The sequence below is a fragment of the Dendrobates tinctorius genome, unplaced genomic scaffold (genome assembly GCF_039654945.1).
Source record: "Dendrobates tinctorius isolate UK_male_01 unplaced genomic scaffold, ASM3965494v1 ptg000103l, whole genome shotgun sequence".
Taxonomy (NCBI): Eukaryota; Metazoa; Chordata; class Amphibia; order Anura; family Dendrobatidae; genus Dendrobates; species Dendrobates tinctorius.
In genome coordinates, this window is record NW_027361771.1 from 37,794,867 (window position 1) to 37,816,784 (window position 21,918).

General features: G+C 45.9%; 1 protein-coding gene across 1 annotated transcript; it reads right to left on the reverse strand.

Annotated features, from left to right (window-relative positions):
• Positions 1-2,763: 2,763 nt before the first annotated feature.
• Positions 2,764-21,390, reverse strand: LOC141100044 (glutathione S-transferase P 1-like). The gene is made up of 7 exons (XM_073588222.1): positions 21,271-21,390; positions 19,799-19,834; positions 16,555-16,667; positions 13,185-13,272; positions 12,914-13,017; positions 4,272-4,379; positions 2,764-3,108 (listed from the first exon to the last, which is right to left on the reverse strand). Coding segments are annotated over exons 1-7 (633 nt in total). The 5' UTR covers positions 21,272-21,390; the 3' UTR covers positions 2,764-2,925.
• Between the last annotated feature and the right edge of the window lie 528 nt (positions 21,391-21,918).

Genomic DNA, 21,918 nt, shown 5'->3' on the forward strand with positions numbered 1-21,918 from the left:
CGCCTTCTAAAGGGGAATGTCTGAAGAATATTGGAGGTATAATTTCTTGTTAATAATTTGTATCCTATTTATCCTATTTAGCATGGGATTATAAAAACCTCTTCAGTGTGCATTTGTAACAGAACACCAAGCTGCAGCAGGGGGTCGAGAGCGAAAGGGCTGTGAGTGACAGAACTCACACATTACCAGCTCAGAGCAGAACAAAAGTCTGGCTGCCATGTGGAGACCATGCAGTCAAAATTGCTTTCTTAATTCAGCTATGAATCCAAAAGTAGTTATGGAGAAACTATATGTCCTAGCCATACATCATGTATAATTCCGAGATACTTGGACCAAACTGAATGCCTTCCAGGGTCTCGATCCATTCTAGCCTTACAGAGTGGGGAGCCATATAGAAGAGCTAGTAGAAAACAGATAGTAATGCTGTGTTTGGTCTTAACATGTAGCAGGGGCCTGACTGGATCCAATGGCTCCAGAACCACAACTCTTGGAACGTCCAGAAAGGAGTTATGTGTTTTCATAGGTTTTGGGAAATTTAACTACAAGCCCCAAGTGGAGAGGATTTAGGTTCAGCCCAGAGTGCAGAAGGGGAGTGACCCCAAGGGGTTAAAGGCTTGTGTAAAACATGGCCTTGTGCTTTATTCTCTGGGTAAGTCGCAACGACATATCTTGTGGGGAAAAGTCAAGGAACAGAGGGGACCGCTGACATGAACCGGGAAAGATGTGGGCTCAGTACCGGAGCCCACATCAAAGGGAGGGATTCCAACGTGGGCGTATTATTACGCCCAATGTCAGAAACGGGTTAAAGACATACTGGGAGTTGTAGGTTCAAGAAATACATACATAGTATATACGGGCCTGTATTGACATTACAACTGGTATTAATGTACTGATATTGGTTGTGGTGATGTATTTATGTACAGTTGTGGCCAAAAGTATTGACACCCCTGCAATTTTGTCAGATAATACTCAGTTTCTTCCTGAAAATTATTGCAAACACAAATTCTTTGTTATTATTATCTCCATTTAATTTGTCTTAAATGAAAAAACACAAAAAGAATTGTCCTAAAGCCAAATTGGATATAATTCCACACCAAACATAAAAAACAGGGTGGACAAAAGTATTGGCACTGTTCGAAAAATCATGTGATGCTTCTCTAATTTGTGTAATTAACAGCACCTGTAACTTACCTGTGGCACCTAACAGGTGTTGGCAATAACTAAATCACACTTGCATCCAGATGACATGGATTAAAGTTGACTCAACCTCTGTCCTGTGTCCTTGTGTGTACCACATTGAGCATGGAGAAAAGAAAGAAGACCAAAGAACTGTCTGAGGACTTGAGAAACCAAATTGTGAGGAAGCATGAGCAATCTCAAGGCTACAAGTCCATCTCCAAAGACCTGAATGTTCCTGTCTACGGTGCGCAGTGTCATCAAGAAGTTTAAAGCCCATGGCACTGTGGCTAACCTCCCTAGATGTGAACAGAAATGAAAAATTGACAAGAGATTTCAACGCAAGATTGTGCGGATGTTGGATAAAGAACCTCTACTAACATCCAAACAAGTTCAAGCTGCCCTGCAGTCCGAGGGTACAACAGTGTCAACCCGTACTATCCGTCGGCGTCTGAATGAAAAGGGACTGTATGGTAGGAGACCCAGGAAGACCCCACTTCTTACCCCGAGACATAAAAAAGCCAGGCTGGATTTTGCCAAAACTTACCTGAAAAAGCCTAAAACGTTTTGGAAGAATGTTCTCTGGTCTCATGAGACAAAAGTAGAGCTTTTTGGGCAAAGGCATCAACATAGAGTTTACAGGAGAAAAAAAGAGGCATTCAAAGAAAAAAACACGGTCCCTACAGTCAAACATGGAGGAGGTTCCCTGATGTTTTGGGGTTGCTTTGCTGCCTCTGGCACTGGATTGCTTGACCGTGTGCATGGCATTAAGAAGTCTGAAGACTACCAACAAATTTTGCAGCATAATGTAGGGCCCAGTGTAAGAAAGCTGGGTCTCCCTCTGAGGTCATGGGTCTTCCAGCAGGACAATGACCCAAAACACACTTCAAAAAGCACTAGAAAATGGTTTGAGAGAAAGCACTGGAGACTTCTAAGGTGGCCAGCAATGAGTCCAGACCTGAATCCCATAGAACACCTGTGGAGAGATCTAAAAATGGCAGTTTGGAGAAGGCACCCTTCTAATATCAGGGACCTGGAGCAGTTTGCCAAAGAAGAATGGTCTAAAATTCCAGCAGAGCATTGTAAGAAACTCATTGATGTTTACCGGAAGCGGTTGGTTGCAGTTATTTTGGCTAAAGGTTGTGCAACCAAGTATTAGGCTGAGGGTGCCAATACTTTTATCTGGCCCATTTTTGGAGTGTTGTGCGAAATGATCAATGTTTTGCTTTTTGCTTCATTCTCGTTTGTGTTTTTTCATTTAAGACAAATTAAATGAAGATAATAATACCAAAGAATTTGTGATTGCAATGATTTTCAGGAAGAAACTGAGTATTATCTGACAAAAAAATGCAGGGGTGTCAATACTTTTGGCCACAACTGTACTTATAGTGATTCTCGAGGTGCATTTATCTACTGATGGTGGTTATGGTGCTGTATTCATGTACTGATGATGGAGGGCACCATTGGGTTAATCTGCCTCGGCCACCAAAATACCTTGTCTTGACCGTGGAAAGATTTATGACTGCAGGATCAGTAAAACTGTCACTGTACATGGAGATCAGGAAAGCAGCAAACAAGTAAGCAAAGTGAAAATGAATTTACTTTTATTTCGTAAAAAAAAAGAAAAAAACAGAATAAAACAAATACATATATTTGGGTAAAGAGCAGAGCAGGATTCCTATAGATGCACTGAGTGGCTACTAGTTAGGTATTATTGGATGTAAACATTTACTCTCCACTTGTGCACTTCTACTTTTTAGGGACAATAGGCCGCTTAGCACGACCTTCAGATTTCAAGTATTTGCTAAGTTTAGGGCGAGAAGTAACCCGCTCAATGAATACTTTAAGGAGGGGAAATGCTGAAAGACATCCTGGGAATAAGTCAAGCTGACAGTGCAGGATATCCAAGAGGTTGTAATCTGCATATGAGATCTGTGGGGATAAAAAGGACAAATCAATAACCGATATAGGTTGGACAGTGAGACAGCCAGCCCCTGTCCTTTCTTTTAAAGAGCCATTATTTTTATAAAAACACTTGACGTCCATTAGGCCGGTTTCACACGTCAGTGACTCTGGTACGTGTATGTAGTGACAGTTTCCTCACGTACTGGAGACACTGACACACGTACACCATTCAAATGAATGGGTCTATGCAGATGTCAGCGAGTTTTCATGGACACACGACCCGTGTGCAAATCATGGAGACATATCAGTGTTTGTGGGAGCGCACGGTCCGCAAAATGTGCAGACCACATGCACACGGAGAACAGTTCACACTGTCCTCCGTGTTCAACCCCTTATTAACCCCACTTGCCACTGCTACAGGGAAAGTGGGAAGAACCAGACAAAGCTCTAGAATAGGTGCATCTAATAGATATGCCTTTTCTGGGAAGCTGTGGGCTGCTGTTTTAAAGCTGGGGAAGGGCAAGATCAATGTCCCCTTACCAGCCTGAGAATAGCAGCCCCCAGCTTTGAGCATTTCCAGGTTGGTTCACAAACAGAGGGGGACCCCACGTCGTGTTTTCATTCATTCTTTTTCTCCTGCTCGCTGTTGCCGGCAGAGCACGAGAGAAGAATGACAGCCGCGTTCAGCACCAGCCGCTGGGGAACAGAGCTTACTGTAGCGCTTCCTCCCCGTCGGCAGTCCGTGTGGTCCTGATGCGGAACACGTGCGGCACACGGTTGCCATACGTGTGTCACACGGATGTACCAAGTATCCACACGGACATGGATAGCTCTGGTACCATTTTTTCCGCTACCGGAATTATCTGAACTAGTCAGACTGCCCTTACTGAAATGAAGTGGCAAGCTGAACACAATGACCCTTAGTATGTGATTTATTCTTTTTTTCTTTAAAGGGGACCCAAAAAGTCAAAAATTGATCACCGGTGAGGATCCACAGTGCTCATTGGTGAATTTGCTGCCCCTATGTGTCACTGATTGTTGGAATGGATTACTGGAGACTCTGTCCTAAAGACCTTGTGAGTTTCCAAATGATTGGCAACTCTGGACATGATTTCAACCATTGCAATCATACAATGGGTTGTGTTTACAAAAATTCTTTGTTTCTATTGTTTTGTCCAAATTACAATTACCTTATCTCCCACCACAAATTTGGTTCCATTAGAATTCTGGGAAAGAATCCTCTCAAATGCTGACAAATGATTGGGAAGTTCTTTTTCGTACTTCTCTTTGCCTGTCTCCTGCAAAATAAAATGAGTCTTAAACAATGTATAATTGTTCCAATATCTATCTGCTTGAAGCTATACTTAAGGGCAAATAAATAATTGTATACCAATATTAAAGAGGTTCTCCAAGAATATGATAAAATGGTCCCTGTCATACAATTCCAACTGCAACCCATCCTAGTCATGTGTCAGAACGGGTTGCAGTCTGAAGAAAACCAGCTTGAGACGTGTCTTAGCTGACAGAAGAGCAATATCGTAAACACATATCTTACTAAGCCCCCCCCACCAGAGTTGTGACATGAGAAGAAATAAATCTTCTTGCTCACTGAGGATTGTTTTTCTCCAACCTCAGTCCTCCAGCTTCAGTTCTCCATGAGCAGTCAGTCAGCAAGAAGTTTATTTTTGCTATGTCACAGTCCTTCTTTGGCAGTTCACTGTTGTATGTGTATTGACAATATCGTTCTTCTGTCAGTTGAGGCTCAGGTCTCAGGAGCTGTGTTTCTTTAGATTGCAACTTGTCATGACATATGACTAGGACAAGTTGCAGTTTGAATTTTATGATGGGGCCAGGAGACCTTCCACACTGTCCATGGTATCCTATCTGTGGGTATGTTGTAGAGCAAAATGACCTGAACAGATGCAGAGGCGGACATATAATTGGTGCAACCTGTGTAGCCACACAGGGGTCCAAGAGGTAAGGGAGTTAATTTCTACCTCCAAAGCAGTTGCAATTTTGCATTTTTAGGACTTCTTGGGCTGCAAACAACCCATATATTGTTCTTGCAAAGGGGCCCTGTTCAGTCTGTGTCCACCAGTGAACAGATTCATAGTTTAGTTTAGATTCAGTACATTGCACATTATGCTGCTGCATGCTTCTCCCAAATTCAGTACTTTATTCATATCCTAGTTCATTGTGGACTCGTGAGTCCACTGGACGGTCCTTTTTAATGATTGACAGCTATCGCTGTATACAAATTCCACCCACACGGAAGCCAATATTATAATAATGTAAATATACATTATTTTCTGCATATTTTCCCATATAACTGTATATTTATTTGCTCAGCCCCCTCTGCTCTATAATATAAGTTCCAACATGGCAGGTTCCCTTTAATTCAATTACTTAACTTTGAGGTGACTTAGACATTTTTACACTAGGCTATAATGTCTCAAATTAAGGTTTGTGTTAGGATACATATTACGACTGGTTCAATGTAAAAAGTCATATACTGTATTTGGTGTATATACTGTATATATGGTATATATACACAGCTATGGCAAAAATTAAGAGACCACCACATCAAAACCCTGTCATGGGCAGCCCAATCTCCAGACCTGAACCCCATTGAAAACCTGGAATTGGAATGTAATCAAGAGAAAGATGGATAGTGACAAGCCATCAAACGAAGAAGAACTACTTAAATATTTGCACCAGAAGCAGTGTGAAAGACTGGTGGAAAGCATGCCAAGACACATGAAAGCTGTGATTAAACATCATGGTTATTCCATAAAATATCGATTTCTGAACTCTTCCTGAGTTAAAACATTAGTATTGTTGTTTCTAAATGATTATGAACTTGTTTTCTTAGCATTATTTGAGGTCTGAAAGCACTGTTTTTTTTAATTTTGACCATTTCTACTTTTCAGAAAAAGAATACAAAATTTATTGCATGGAATTTCAGAGACATGTCAGAAATTTGCAGACTAAAAGAACAATTTACATTTTACTCAAAAATATACCTGTTACGTGTTACAGAACCACTCAGCACCCAGAATATGTTGTGCAGCTATATGTATGTATAATAGGTTCCATGTGAGATGCATGTCCCTAATGCATCAGCCCACAGGCTGCACCCCTGGACAGAAGGGACACGATATTCTCCTGTTGTCCGCCCTCCCCCCACCTTTGTAATTCCCACAGTAAACATCGGCAGGCTCCGGCCACCTGCGGCTTTTGTAATGCATGTCTGGCCTGACACTTTTCTATTGGCCTGCCCTCTGTATCGGTGTGATATATTCTGTGTCCTGTGAATAAAGTGTGGTCAGACTGGAAATACATGGAGAAGCAGTGATCTTTTATATGCGCCCATGTAACCAAGGAATTCCAGCCAGCGTCATTCATTCAGACTCCAGCCAACGCAGAGCGGACCTGGAAAACACGGGGTGGTACTGAAAGAGGTACTCCAGCTTGGTAGACCCCGTTATGCTGGTGGCAGCGGTGGGATATGATACCCCTTCTACAGGAGGAAAGGAATGAATGGAAAATAACTACCAGAAGTTAAAGAGGACTACATTAAAAGATCTGGTGGAAGCCTGAGGGTTGATTGCCAGCAACAAAAACAAAAGCGGATTTGATAGCAGCCATCATGGAACACGACAGTGCAGGGCCCCCCAATGTGAATGTGGAGGAGACCGAATTCCAGAGGGAGGTAAAGAATAGACTGGCGCACTATGGCCTAAACCCTGCAGTAGAGATCATACGAGAGGTGATGGCTGATGTGCGTACTGATCTGAAGGAAAAGATGGCCGAGCGGACCGGGATAGAGCTAGCCAAGATGGAGATGGCAGAGTGGACCAAAGTGGAGCTGGCCAAGATGGAGATGGCAGAGCAGAGATAGGAGAGCCAGCGAGCAGGGGGAGCTCTGGCCTTCGACCAGTTACCTTCAACAGTAAGCCACAAAAAGATCCAGTATAATGCCTTCCAACAGTTGGGGGAGGCAGAGGAAGACATTGATGGCTTTCTGCAGGACTTTGAGCGGCAGTGTGCCCTTCATCAAGTGAAGCCGGAGGAATGGGTTCAGATTCTGGCCAGCAAGCTGACAGGCCGGGCAGCGGACGCCTATCGCACAGTACCTGATGAGGACTGTATGGACTGTGAGCGGATCAAAGAAGTGAACTTGGCCTGGTATGCGCTGACACCAGAGGCCTACCGCCAAAAGTTCCGCGGACTTATAAAACGCGTAACCGATACCCACGCTGAATGGGCCTGTAAATTACGGCGGTCACTGCTACAGTGGGTACAAGGGAGCCAAGCAACCACTAAGGAGGACGTCCTCCAGCTCTTCCTGTTAGAACGATTCTTTAATGGACTAAACCCCGAGACACAGGAATGGCTTCGGAACAGGCGGCCAATGACTCTTGAGGAAGCCGCTCGTTTGGCCGATGAACATCATGATGCCAGGAGGCCGCAGTCGTCCGGATCAAAGGTGGTCACTAGGGGCCCGCCCATGGACCTGGAGGGCCCCAAACCACTGAAGATTGTAGGGGGACCAGCTAGAAACCCAGCCTACCACAGTCCCCCTGGGGCTCGATGCCACACTGGTCGTCAGCTGGGCCACCTGCAAAGACAATGTCCCAACCAGACTCAGCATACCCAGTGGCCAAAGGCGGGAACAGCTACCTTCAGCCGGGCTGCTGTACACTGCTACCAAGGCGAAGTTGACCTGGAATTTGGGGGCTACGACTAACCAAGGGGTGGAAGAGATGGAGAAAGTGCTGCATGAAGTAGACCCCATGCAGGCAGCCCGGTCAGATAATCGACAACAGCATCGACAGGTCGTGTGGGTTAATGGGAAACGTATGCAGGGACTAAGAGATTCCGGGGCAACTTTGACCCTTGTGAAGCCTCATCTCGTCCGGGACCAAGAGAAGACGGACTGGACAGTGGCAGTCTGTGTAGCAGGGGGAGCTATACATCGACTGCCCACTGCCAGGATTCACCTGAACTGGGGAGTCGGGGATGGCCTTGTTGAGGTCGGCTTGATGGAGGATTTGCCTGCAGACGTCTTGCTGGGAAATGACTTGGGGCCCATGTTGTCTGCATTCTCGGTGGTCCCTCTGGCTGAGACCTATCCTGTGACCACCCGGAGACAAGCTCGAGCTGCGGAGGCGGAATCACACTCAGAGGAGGCCCAGGTAAGACATCCCAGCCCTGCACGTATTCCCATAGCCAGACACATTTCTTGGGCCACCCCAGATGAATTTAAGAGGGAGATACTTGAGGATCCTTCATTAGAGGGATATCGTGGGAAGGCACAGGAGGGGAGAGGAGTACTGGGAGGGGAACAGTTTGTATGGAAGCAGGGACTCCTCTACCGGATCACAGAGCAGCACCACACAGGGACGAGCCCCACTATAAAACAATAGCTGGTAGTTCCCAAGAAGTATAGGCAGGAGTTACTGCGAATCTCCCATGATATACCCTTGGCCGGGCGCTTCGGCGTCAGTCGCACCAGGCATCGTCTGACACAAAACTTCTTTTGGCCGGGGGTAACCTATGATGTTCGTCAGTACTGCCAGACCTGTGACAGTTGTCAGCGCATTGGCAAGAGGGGGGATAGATGCAAGGCCAAATTACGCCCCCTCCCCATTGTGGAGGAACCATTTAGCCAAGTAGCGGTCGATCTGATAGGGCCGTTAGCCAAACCCAGTCCGTCCGCAAAAAGTATATATTGACAGTGGTAGATTATGCCACACGGTATCCAGAGGCGGTTGCGTTACCTAACATACTGGCAGAGACGGTGGCGGCCGCCCTGCTCCAGGTTTTCTCACGGGTTGGATTTCAACGAGAGATTATCTCGGACCAGGGTACCCAGTTTACAGCAGAGGTGACCAACCAACTGTGGAAGCTGTGCGGCGTAAAGTCCATTAGAAGCACCCCATACCACCTGCAAACCAATGGGTTGTGTGAACGCTTTAACGGGACATTAAAACAGCTCATTGGGACTTTTACCAGGACCTACAGGGACTGGGAGAAATTCTTGCCACACCTCCTGTTTGCCTATCGGGAGGTGACCCAAGAATCCACAGGGTTCTCCCCGTTCGAGCTGGTATACGGGAGACGGGTAAAGGGACATCTAGATTTAGTGCTGGAACACTGGGAAGGGGAGGGCCTCATAGAAGGGGTACCTATTGTACCCTATGTGCTGGAATTCCGGGACCGCCTACAGGAGCTGACCCAGGTTGTACGTGAGAACCTGCAGGTGACACAGCGGCGCCAGCACGTATGGTATGATCGGAGGGCCAGAGAGCACACTTTGGAAATAGGACAGAAGGTCCTGGTGTTAGAGCCCACTAAGCAGAATAAGTTTCAAGCTGCATGGCAGGGGCCCTACCAGGTAGTGGGGAAAATAGCCGACACAACCTATAATGTCGCCGATTGTGACGACCCCAGGGTTATCCGCATGTTCCACGTGAATATGCTGAAGCCCTACCGGGAGTGCCCTGAAGAGGTAGTGGCCATCTGTGCACCTGAAGCAGAGGATTTAGCCGGACTTCCCTTTCCGGATGTCTTAGGGGAAAGGACTCAGTCTAAAACATGGGACCAGGTACACTTGGGTGAAGACCTAGGCCCCCGGGAGAGATAGCAGGCGGAGGCATTGTTGAGGCTGCGATAAAGGATGTTTTCAGAGAGACCGGGGTACACTCGCCTGGCACAACACAAGGTTGAGACCCAGGATCAGACCCCCCTGCGACAAAACCCCTTCCGTGTCTCTGAGTCTGTACGAGAGGGGATGCGAAAAGAGATACAAGAGATGTTGCGTTTAGGGGTCATTGAAGAGTCAGATAGTCCCTGGGCATCCCCTGTAGTGTTAGTGCCCAAGAAGGATGGGACTACATGGTTTTGTGTAGACTATCGTAAGCTCAATGAGAAAACAGTGACGGATGCATACCCCATGCCGCGTGTGGAAGAGTTGTTAGACCGGCTGGCGGGGGCAAAGTATTTGACCACCATCGATCTATGCAAAGGCTACTGGCAGATTCCCCTTAGTCCTGACGCTATTCCCAAGTCGGCATTTGTCACCCCGTTCGGCTTATTCCAGTTTCGAGTTATGCCATTCGGGATGAAGAATGCCCCGGCGACCTTCCAAAGGCTGGCTGACTGGCTTCTGGATGGTCTCCAGGACTATGCTTGTGCCTACCTGGACGACATCGCCATCTACAGTGCGACATGGGAAGAGTATCTAAATCACCTAGAGACAGTATTGGACAGGATCCACCAGGCCGGAATCACCCTGAACCAAAAGAAGTGTCACGTGGGCAAAGCAGAGGTTCAGTATTTAGGGCATTGGGTGGGAAGTGGGAAACAGCGACCAGAACCAGCCAAGATTGAGGCCATAGCCAAATGGCCCATCCCACGCACTAAAACCCAGGTCATGGCATTTCTAGGGACAGCAGGGAATTACAGGAAATTCGTTCCCAATTACAGCAGCATAGCCAAGCCCCTCACTGATCTGACCCGTAAGAACCAACCCTGCCAGGTAACCTGGACCTCAGAGTGTGAGGAAGCCTTCCGCCAACTAAAGGACGCCCTCAACAATACCCCTGTATTGGCCGCACCCGATCCAAATAAACGTTTCCTTGTTCACACAGACGCTTCTATGTTTGGATTGGGGGCAGTACTGAGCCAAGTCGGGCCGGACGGCCAAGAACACCCGGTAGCTTACCTGAGTCGGAAACTACTGCCCCGTGAAGTAAGCTATGCGGCCATCGAGAAGGCGTGCCTGGCGGTAGTATGGGCACTCAAGAAGTTGCAACCATATTTGTATGGACGACAGTTTTCCCTCCTAACGGACCATAATCCCCTAGTTTGGCTTAATGGGGTCTCCGGAGACAACGCCAGATGGCTGCGGTGGAGTTTAGCCCTACAACCACTGGACTTCACCATCCACCACAGACCCGGCAAACAAAATGGTAACGCCGATGGACTAAGTCGACAAACGGAACTTGTACCAACCCCAAACCGATCCGTTGAGGATCAGACTGTTTATGCCGATCGCGTTGCTGAAAAGGGGAGCCATGTTACGTGTTACAGAACCACTCAGCACCCAGAATATGTTGTGCAGTTATATGTATGTATAATAGGTTCCATGTGAGATGCATGTCCCTAATGCATCAGCCCACAGGCTGCGCCCCTGGACAGAGGGGACACGATATTCTCCTTTTGTCCGCCCTCCCCCCACCTTTGTAATTCCCACAGTAAACATCGGCAGGCTCCAGCCACCTGCGGCTTTTGTAATGCATGTCTGGCCTGCCGCTTTTCTATTGGCCTGCCCTCTGTGTGATATATTCTGTGTCCTGTGAGTAAAGTGTGGTCAGACTGGAAATACGTTGAGAAGCAGTGATCTTTTGCACCCATGTAACCAAGGAATTCCAGCCAGCGTCATATATAATCGTCTAATTCTGTCTGTCTGTCTGTAACGGAAATCACGTGTTGCTGATTGGTCGCGGCCTGCCACGACCAATCAGCGACAGTTGCAGTACAGCCGTCAATTGGCGCGGAATTCGAACGACGCACGCCACCGCTACCGTCAGGAGATCTGCAGCGCGAGCTGCTGATCTCCCACCGGTTGCCGTGGGTCATCTCCTGCCGCACGGTTTTGCCACAATCAGCGATATTGGCGTGGAATTTAAAGGGGCTCTGTCACCCCATTTTTGGCCTATCAGCTGCAGCCACCGCCATCAGAGGCTTATCTACAGCATTTTGTAATGCTGTAGATAAGCCCCCGATGAAACCTGAAAGATAAGAAAAAAGAGTTAGATTATACTCACCCGGACGTTGGGTCCGGTCCGATGGGTGTCGCCGTCCGGCGCCTCCCATCTTCATACGATGACGTCCTCCTCCTTGCTTCTCCCTCGGCTCCTGCGTATGCGTACTTTATCGGCCCTGTTGAGGGCAGAGCAAAGTACTGCAGTGCGCAGGCGCCGGACCTCTCTGACCTTTCCCGGCACCTGTGCACTACACTACTTTACTCTGCCCTCAACAGGGCAGATAAAGTATGTGTGCGCAGGAGCCAACAGAGAAGCAAGGAGGAGGACATCATCGTATGAAGATGGGAGGAGCCGGACCGGACCGCAGCACCCACCCGCCCCCGCCCCCCCGGTGAGTATAATCTAACGTGTTTTTCTTATTTTTCAGGTTTCATCAGGGGCTTATCTCCAGCATTACAGAATGCTGTAGATAAGCCCCTGATGGCGGTGGCCCAAGCTTATGGGGCAAAAATGGGGTGACAGATTCCCTTTAAATAAACTACGTACATATTCTAGAATACCCGATGCGTTAGAATCGGGTCACCATCTAGTATAAATAATAGTTATACTCATGCCCATTGCCAATACCATTGAAGTGACATTGACATTTGCTCTCCTGGGGTTCATGTCAGCCCTGCAACCAATTAGCAACCTCTTCGCTTTCACCTCCTTTGCAGAAAACTAATATCTGGAGGCAGTCGGAGAGCAGAATCAGCAGCTTTCACTTCTTCTGGGTGTCCGTTTTGTCAGAAGGAAGTGACAGTAAAGTGTCACTGATTGGCTGCAAGGTCCAGAAGACCAGGTGTTGACATCGCTGGAACAGCACCGGAGTTATTATTTTACATTGGAGAAATATAGTGATTGAGAAGGGGTTGTCCAAGTAGTGGACAACACCTTTCCACCACAGCAAATTTTCATTTTTTGCATTCATTTTTCTTGATTTCCAAAATACAAAACACTTTTAAGGACAATTCCTTTAAGTAGAATTAGAATGTTCAGAATTTTTATTCTATACATACCAACTCAAAGATGACAAGACGAATATACTTGACTCTCAGATCATCAACACCATCATTCACCATGTCAATGAGGGCGCTCTCCTGGTTACTGCCACCAGAAATCCCTGAGAGATAACAGAGGTAATATTCTAATTATGAAGAAGTCAAAAGAATATAATAGTTCACCGTCAATTTTTTCATTGATGAAAAAAATGTACCTATTATTCTTTAACAGGATTTAAAAACTAGAGAATGTAAAAGAATCATCATTTAGAGAAACACAAAAACTTACCATATTTGCGTCCAAGGTATCTCAGAATGGTATTGCTCTGATACAAGACAAAATCTCCATCCTTAAACTGTGGCAGCTGACCGAAAGCCTGTATTAAATCAGAAAGATTAATACAGAGGCTGACTTACAGAATGATTATGCCTTCGAATTACAAATGTATTTTTATGCTTATTGAATACTGAATTATTTATTAGTTCAGTGTATGCAGTAGTCTTCTGTGCTCCCTTTGCAATGATCTCTCCCATGTCAGAGTGGTCATGGTGGACAGCTCCTAGCATCGATTTTCACGCCTAACAGCAGGGAGCTGGATGTCAATCAGTATGATGTCAGAAGTGACACCCCGTCGACAAAGCAGAGCGGAAGTGAAGGAACTGCTCTGTCAATGTGACGTCACGGGAAGCAGAAAGAATTGCCAGTAGGAGCAAGCCGTGATTGCCCTGAGCTGTGCGATGATCTCGAGAACAAAACCGGTGGATAGTTAGCAACTACCAACCAATAAGTGCTTAGCCCCATCGAAGAAAAAGTATTAGGCCCTTTACCCCAAGACAAATGAGACCGAATGTGACTTAGCCAATGACCAGCCTTTTTTCAATTATATCATTTTAGCAGCCATAACTTTCTATTTTTTCATTAACATGACTGTGGCTTTTTATGCAGGGAAATTTTATTTTTTTTTATATATAAATTACTGTGCAATTTACACATCTGTTTTGCAACAAAGTAATTGTTCGAATAATTTTGTCAATTTTTTCATTTTTTTTTAAATTCCTTTAAAATTACAACTTCTTATTTCTTTTTGGCATATCCCTTTAAGCTAATATATTATATCAACATCATTATGAGAAAGGTTGCTGGTTCCGCAACGCCTAGGATACCCCAACAGGAGGCTTACTAAACAGTCCGTCCTGGGGTCCTTCTCAGGTGTCTAAGGCTGATTGCACAGAGGTTGTCCCGTCTCTGATTGGGTCACCGTGTTTTTCTGTGACCCGATCTTAAAGGAGCATTTACACTGCAAGATAAATCTGAATGAAAACACTTGTTTCACGATTATCTTGCCGGGTAAACAGGCTGCAGATCACTCTATGAACTAGCAAAACGAGTTTCATGGGGTGAAATTGTAAGGCGGTGGTGGGGACCCTCATTTGTTCCCTCTCTCCTACATGCCGGGTATGTGTACCCCATGCGGTATCCGGATGATGTACCTATGTACTAATGTATTAATGTCATGTACTGATGTTTTTAAAATGTATGTGCTGTGTTTGTATGCATGTCACTATCATGTGTAAACTGCACTGAATATGTTCATATTATTAGACTAGGGATAGAAGGGGTTAAACAGCAGGGCTGGATTAACAGCCAAAAAGAGGAAGGACGTTCCGGCTTCTAGTTCAGTGCCCGGTTAGGCTTGCCCAGGGCAGGATGCTCTGCATTGTCAGGAGCAGAGCATACCTCTGGAGGGGAATAGCATAATGGCAAGAACTGCCGGGCAGTGGGAACGGGCAGCCTCTGAGCACTGGGTGATTTAGTATGGATTGCTCTGTGTGCATAGATTACTTTGGCCTACCTGTGTAAACAGGCATGTACAGTGGGGAAAAAAAGTATTTAGTCAGTCAGCAATTGTGCAAGTTCCACCACTTAAAAAGATGAGAGGCGTCTGTAATTTACATCATAGGTAGACCTCAACTATGGGAGACAAACTGAGAAAAAAAAATCCAGAAAATCACATTGTCTGTTTTTTTTTTCATTTTATTTGCATATTATGGTGGAAAATAAGTATTTGGTCAGAAACAAAATTTCATCTCAATACTTTGTGATATATCCTTTGTTGGCAATGACAGAGGTCAAACGTTTTCTGTAAGTCTTCACAAGGTTGCTACACACTGTTGTTGGTATGTTGGCCCATTCCTCCATGCAGATCTCCTCTAGAGCAGTGATGTTTTTGGCTTTTCGCTTGGCAACACGGACTTTCAACTCCCTCCAAAGGTTTTCTATAGGGTTGAGATCTGGAGACTGGCTAGGCCACTCCAGGCCCTTGAAATGCTTCTTACGAAGCCACTCCTTCGTTGCCCTGGTGGTGTGCTTTGGATCATTGTCATGTTGAAAGACCCAGCCACGTTTCATCTTCAATGCCCTTGCTGATGGAAGGAGGTTTGCACTCAAAATCTCACGATACATGGCCCCATTCATTCTTTCATGTACCCGGATCAGTCGTCCTGGCCCCTTTGCAGAGAAACAGCCCCAAAGCATGATGTTTCCACCACCATGCTTTACAGTAGGTATAGTGTTTGATGGATGCAACTCAGTATTCTTTTTCCTCCAAACACGACAAGTTGTGTTTCTACCAAACAGTTCCAGTTTGGTTTCATCAGAGCATAGGACATTCTCCCAAAACTCCTCTGGATCATCCAAATGCTCTCTAGCAAACTTCAGACGGGCCCGGACATGTACAGGCTTAAGCAGTGGGACACGTCTGGCACTGCAGGATCTGAGTCCATGGTGGCGTAGTGTGTTACTTATGGTAGGTCTTGTTACATTGGTCCCAGCTCTCTGCAGTTCATTCACTAGGTCCCCCCGCGTGGTTCTGGGATTTTTGCTCACCGTTCTTGTGATCATTCTGACCCCACGGGGTGGGATTTTGCGTGGAGCACCAGATCGAGGGAGATTATCAGTGGTCTTGTATGTCTTCCATTTTCTAATTATTGCTCCCACAGTTGATTTCTTCACTCCAAGCTGGTTGGCTATTGCAGATTCAGTCTTCCCAGCCTGGTGCAGGGCTACAATTTTGTTTCTGGTGTCCTTTGACAGCTCTTTGGTCTTCACCATAGTGGAGTTTGGCGTCAGACTGTTTGAGGGTGTGCACAGGTGTCTTTTTATACTGATAACAAGTTTAAACAGGTGCCATTACTACAGGTAATGAGTGGAGGAAAGAGGAGACTCTTAAAGAAGAAGTTACAGGTCTGTGAGAGCCAGAAATCTTGATTGCTTGTTTCTGACCAAATACTTATTTTCCACCATAATATGCAAATAAAATGAAAAAAAAACAGACAATGTGATTTTCTGGATTTTTTTTTCTCAGTTTGTCTCCCATAGTTGAGGTCTACCTATGATGTAAATTACAGACGCCTCTCATCTTTTTAAGTGGTGGAACTTGCACTATTGCTGACTGACTAAATACTTTTTTTCCCCACTGTAAATGACCACTGACCGTTCAAAGTTACGATTGCCACTGGTTGGTCCACAGAAAAAGACCTTATGTAAGATGTAGAGACATACATCAAAAGTTAATGATGTATCAAGATAGGTGATAAATCGCTGCTTTTCAGGAGTCCTGAGTCCTCTGATTGAGAAGATAATCATAAAAGCTACTCACTGTCTGTTTCTTAATCTCACATTTTCCTGTAAGCCAGTCTGCTAGTTGCACCTCCTCTTCTTTCCATGAAACCCCTTGATCACCAAGGAGCAGACGTATGGGCTCAGCTCTACCTGTAAGTAAATAGTTTGAATGTGTCAGTAAAGGAAAGAAAAATACAGGACATGTACAGTGTGATTCTCATTCAATCTTATAATGATCAAGGCTTTTCTTACACGTTTATCTTGTAAAAATTACATATTTGCTCCTATCATGTCACTAAATTAATTGTGTACCGGTAAGGATAGAAAACAGCTGGTAGTGGAGCACCCAGCCAGGGCAGTGGGATACTCGGTACCGGGCTGCTTTCTTAAAAGGACAATATCACAGTGGCCGTGACCTGTCCGTGGTCCTGGGTGTCCAATAAAAGGGATATATTTACAAGGGATGAAATAAAGGGTTTATAGTGAAGAGTTTGTGACGCCACCCGTGGTATCTGATCAGAGGCAACCAGCGCTGCAGTGCAGATCCTCTGGGACTGATGGTGATGCAGCAGAGATGGTATAGCTCTCCACAGGTAGAACTGAGTCCCAGGGCAGATGAAAGATGTTGTGAGAGATGATGGTGATGTTGTGTGGAGCAAGGGATGTAGCAGGGCTGAGAAGGTGTTTGCAGAAAAAGTTCAAAGGACACAACTGAATGCAGTTCCAAAGCTTTACTCACAGTTCTGGGTGCAGCACAGATGCCCGCTTTGTGCTGCATCCTCCAGGTGAGGGATCCAGCCAACTTCCAGACAGATAGAGAACACCTTTCCAGAATTCCCTGTCAGTATATGCCTTCCCTGGCCATCTCCACAGTGCTGATTTCCACTTCTCTTCCTTCCCAGCACCTCACAGTCAGTGGCCACGGATCCTGTCGGATACCGGACCCAAAACATTTCCTTGATCCTTTCTGGCTGCCTTTCTGGAGAAGATAACTGTGGTAGTTGGCTGTGACCTCTAAAGCTGCCACAGCTGTCGGCTTGCTAGCTGAGCCCTGTTGTACACTCAACTAGGCTAAGTGGCCAAGACCCTTCTGCGCCCTGGATTTTCCCCCACCTGACGTCTGTCAGCGTGGAACGAGCCCCATGGGAAGCACTCTCTCCACCCGTGACTCTGGGAAATCCCTTTCCTTTTCAGGGAGCTTCCTTCAGTCCTTCTGTCCATTCCAGTACTCCTTCCAGCAGCCCCTGTTGACAGGGAGCTGCTGCACACGTCCTCTCACTTCCTCCCCTAAGGTGAGACTGACTTACTTCCTCACTATTCTCCCGCTCTCACTCTCCAGCTCCACCTACCTTCTAACACCCCTTCATGAAAAGCAATTAGGAGCACCTGCTGCCCTAGTGTATAGTGGATGCAGTGATGTCAGAGCTAGGTCTGGTGTCTCCATTCTACCTGAAAGGTGGGATACCACACCTCTGGTTGAGATGCAGTACCTCTGTGGCGACTGGACCCTCAGGGGCACCACAGTAGAATGGCAATAGCTACACACCATGAAGCAGTTGTGTGGCGCCCCAGGGGAGTCCAGTCGCCACAGAGATACTGCACCTCACCCAGAGGTATTGTGTCCCACTCCCCAGGCAAGGAGGAGACACCTAGCAGGACTCTAATATCTGCACCCAACACACACCCTATAGCAACAGGGCATCTGTATGTACCCTACGGGAGGAGGATCTCAACCCTGCCTGGGTAGTAAAGGGTGTTGGGAGGTGGGTGGAGCTAGTAGGATGAGAGCGGGAGAAGAGAGTTTAGTGAGGAGACGTGAGAAGGAAGTGAAAGTGGAAAGACGTGTGTGAAGCAGCTCCCTGTCAGGATGAGCTGCAGGGAAGGAAAGATACAGAAAGAAGCTCCCTGAAGAGGGAAGGGATCCTAGAGGCACAATGTAGTGACCATACTGCCCTTGGGGCTCGTTCCACGCCGGATAACGTCGGGTGGAGGGATCAGGTCACAATCTAGGGACTGGCCCTAAAACTAGTGGAGTGAACAATGGGCTCAGCTAGGTCAAACAGAGGCTACGAGCATTGCAAGTGCTGCAGCCAAATCCACAATCAGTCACTGAAAAGGCAGACACATAGGCTCCAAGGACCTAGAGGTTATTCCTGACAAGATCCGAGTTTGCTGGCTTGGAACACTGCTTGTGAAGGTGCTGGACAGGAGGGAAAAAATCAGCACAGTGAGACGGCCAAGAAAGGCATATACTAAAGGGAGTCCGGGAAGCGTGTAATCCATCTACCTGGGAGTTTGCTGGACCCCTCACCTGGAGGACGCAGCATCAAGCGGGCATCGTCAGATCTTGAGAGCTGTGAGTAAAGCTTTGGAAATAGCATCTACTGTGTGGCCTGAATCCTTTCTATCTTGCCTATTCCGCACTGCACTCCAATATCTACCACCAACACCATCTACCTTTTAATTTACAACCACACTGCTCTGGGGACTAGCTCCACCTGTGGGGAGCTGAACCTACTATGCTGCATCACCACCATCCCCAGTGGTCTGCACTGCAGCATCGGCCTAACATCTCGGTTGCCGAGCACCACAGGTGGCATCACGAACTTATCTACACATAGACTTTATTCTTATTTTACATGGACACTCAGGGCCACGGATCAGGTCCCCGCTACTGTGATACTTCACCTTTAAGTACCGACCCGGTACCGAGTATCCCACAGCCCTAGGGGTGCTCCAGTCGCACATGAGTTCTTTTACCATATAATGCACACAACTATCACCGCTGGCACATGGTAGGCATGGAGTCTTGTTGTCTAGTAACCTAAAAGTTTCCAGTCGCCTTTCTGATGTGGGTCATATATAGGCAAGAGCATAGAAAGCTAGCTAATGGTGAGGGGCGACATAATATAATCTAGATTGCAAGCAATAATTAATTGGAATGGCCTGAGACAAGTTCATTGTTAAAGGGGCATTACCATCTCCAAGATCCTATACCAATAAGTAATAGGTGTCCATTGTAACAACCACTAACAGCTAACTAACTAACTGTCACTATATGAGTGGTTGTAACCATGGATCCCTAAGGTCCTGCTATGCCTGCACATGAAGTAAGCAACATAGCGAATCAGAACACCTATACTTAATTTCTTATTGGAGGTATATGCTAATATTATTATTATTATTATTATTATCATTATTAAGCCTACTACATATTGTGATAGTATCTTGGAGATGGGAATACCCCTTTAAATATGGTATAACATGGATCATTTACTTACCCCTCATTGGGAAATAGGTTATAACATATCCACTCACTAAAAAAGAGAGAAAATAAAATGTTAAAGCGTTTTGACCACTGAAATACAGTACAAATAACATGGGTGCTGAGATCTCGGCAATACAGGTTTTAGAAACAGAGAATTGGGGAATACAGAAAAGGAGCCAACTGTCTTCATTATTCAGGAGGCTCCCATAAAAACAGGATATCTCCCAGACTTTCTTAGGCCTCTTTCACACATCAGTTTTTTGCCTTCAGGCGCGATCCGGCTTTTTTTGGAAAAAACGGATCCGGCAAAATGCAATGCCGGATCCGGTTTTTCCCCATTGACTTGCATTAGCGCCGGATCGTGCCGGATGGCATTGCGTTTCATCCGTTTTTTGCCAGATCCGGCAACTTGTCTCATTCCGGCGTCTTGAAAAAACGTCTACTGTAACGTATTTTGTCTCCGGCGAAAAAGCCGTAAGCGCCGGATCCGGCGCTTCCAGCTTTTTGCTACAATGAAAGTCTATGGGCGCCGGAATGCGCCGGATCCAGAAAAAGACGGATCCAGCAACCGGATCCGGTTTTTTTAAGTCTGCGCATGCTCAGATCCAATTGGCCAGCCTCCAGGAACAGAGACGGATCCAGCAAAAAAACGGATCCGTTTCTACAGTTCTCCAAAATTTATGCCGGATCATGCCTGACGGCAAAAAACTGATGTGTGAAAGTAGCCTTAAATGTCAGAAATCTCTCAGACAACAGAAAAAGCTTGAGGAAAGCAGTGCCTCCAGAAGGTGTCTTTTTCATGATACTGAGATAATCTGTCATTGGACAGAGCCCCAGTGTCCCGTCCACATTCAGGCACTGGACAGGAGTGGAATAAAGTGGAGAGCATGTGGACTTAAAAAAGCGCCGTGGTTACAGGAAAGAAATGTTAGCGACCGGCTTTTCATGCAGTAGTTAGAATCCACCCAGGAATCAAGCTCTCCATAAAAATTGGTAAATATGGGATAAATCTAGGAGTGTCGGAAAGGAGACAAATGAGTTGTAAGTCCTCTCTCCCAGGAGGATGATGACCATTTTAGAAAAGAAGAAAGCTCAAAGTATCAAAACAGAACAGTTATCTCCACCAAATTCAGCACAAGGACCCATTCACAGTATCTGATTTACTCATCCATCTACCCTTAGGGATTGGAGCACCAACATTCTTAGCATTTAGCTAAGGAGCATGTACACAATGCGTCCCATAGTATATAGATGCAACCATTCTAAATAACTTATTGTTAAAAAAAAGAGAGAAAACAGAAATGTTCTATGTAGATGGGACTTTGTAACATCAAGCACAACCCGTGGACAAGAAAAGATGGAAAGTTGTACGTGATAATATTACTCAGTTTTTCCACATGATATGATTATCATAATAATCTACAGGAAATCAAGAAGATTAATAATAAATGTAAGCATTCACAGCATTAGAAGATGAAACCTTACTTGTTTGTTGATTTGGGTAGTGTCACCTCCAGAAACTGGTGGGTAGTATCTAGTAATGTAATGTAGGCAACTATCTACTGGTTTTTATAGAAATCAGTTTCTGCTGAGTCACAATGTAAGCTCCACAACATTTGCCAATGGGAGGAGATGCAACGCGCATACAGTCATGGCCAAAAGTGTTTCCACCCTTGAAATTGTTCCAGAAATATTTCTTCCCGAAATGCCCGGTGAAATACTTCATTTGCTGGAACAATTCAGAGGGTACCAACACTTTCGGCCATGACTGTAGTACATAAACCAGGAGTAAAGGAAGGATTAGATGGATCTTATCGAAACGGTTTCTAGGTAGTAGAACATGTATGTTCTGAAATTTGGAATGTAGTACAAGGTGAACTTTGGACTTTACTATACTATGACTGTCTACATAAAGCAAATAAAAGAATAAAAGGCCATAAGCTGGAGTCACACATAACAACTTACCAGCGATACCGACACCGATATCAACGTGTCAGGATCGCTGGTAAGTCGCTATGTGATCGCTGGTGAGCTGTCACACAGACAGCTTCACCAGCGATCAGCACAGCGATGCCATCGCTGTAAAAAATAGAATCAAAATAAAAAATATTGTTATTCTTACCTTCCGACGTC

Excerpts from the sequence above, each read along its gene's own strand:
- LOC141100044 (XM_073588222.1), bottom strand. Across the intron at positions 13,273-16,554 it reads GTGAGATTAAGAAACAGACA|GCTTTCGGTCAGCTGCCACA; the intron begins GTGAGTAGCTTT and ends GATTTAATACAG. Across the intron at positions 4,380-12,913 it reads GTCTTGTCATCTTTGAGTTG|GAGACAGGCAAAGAGAAGTA; the intron begins GTATGTATAGAA and ends TTTATTTTGCAG.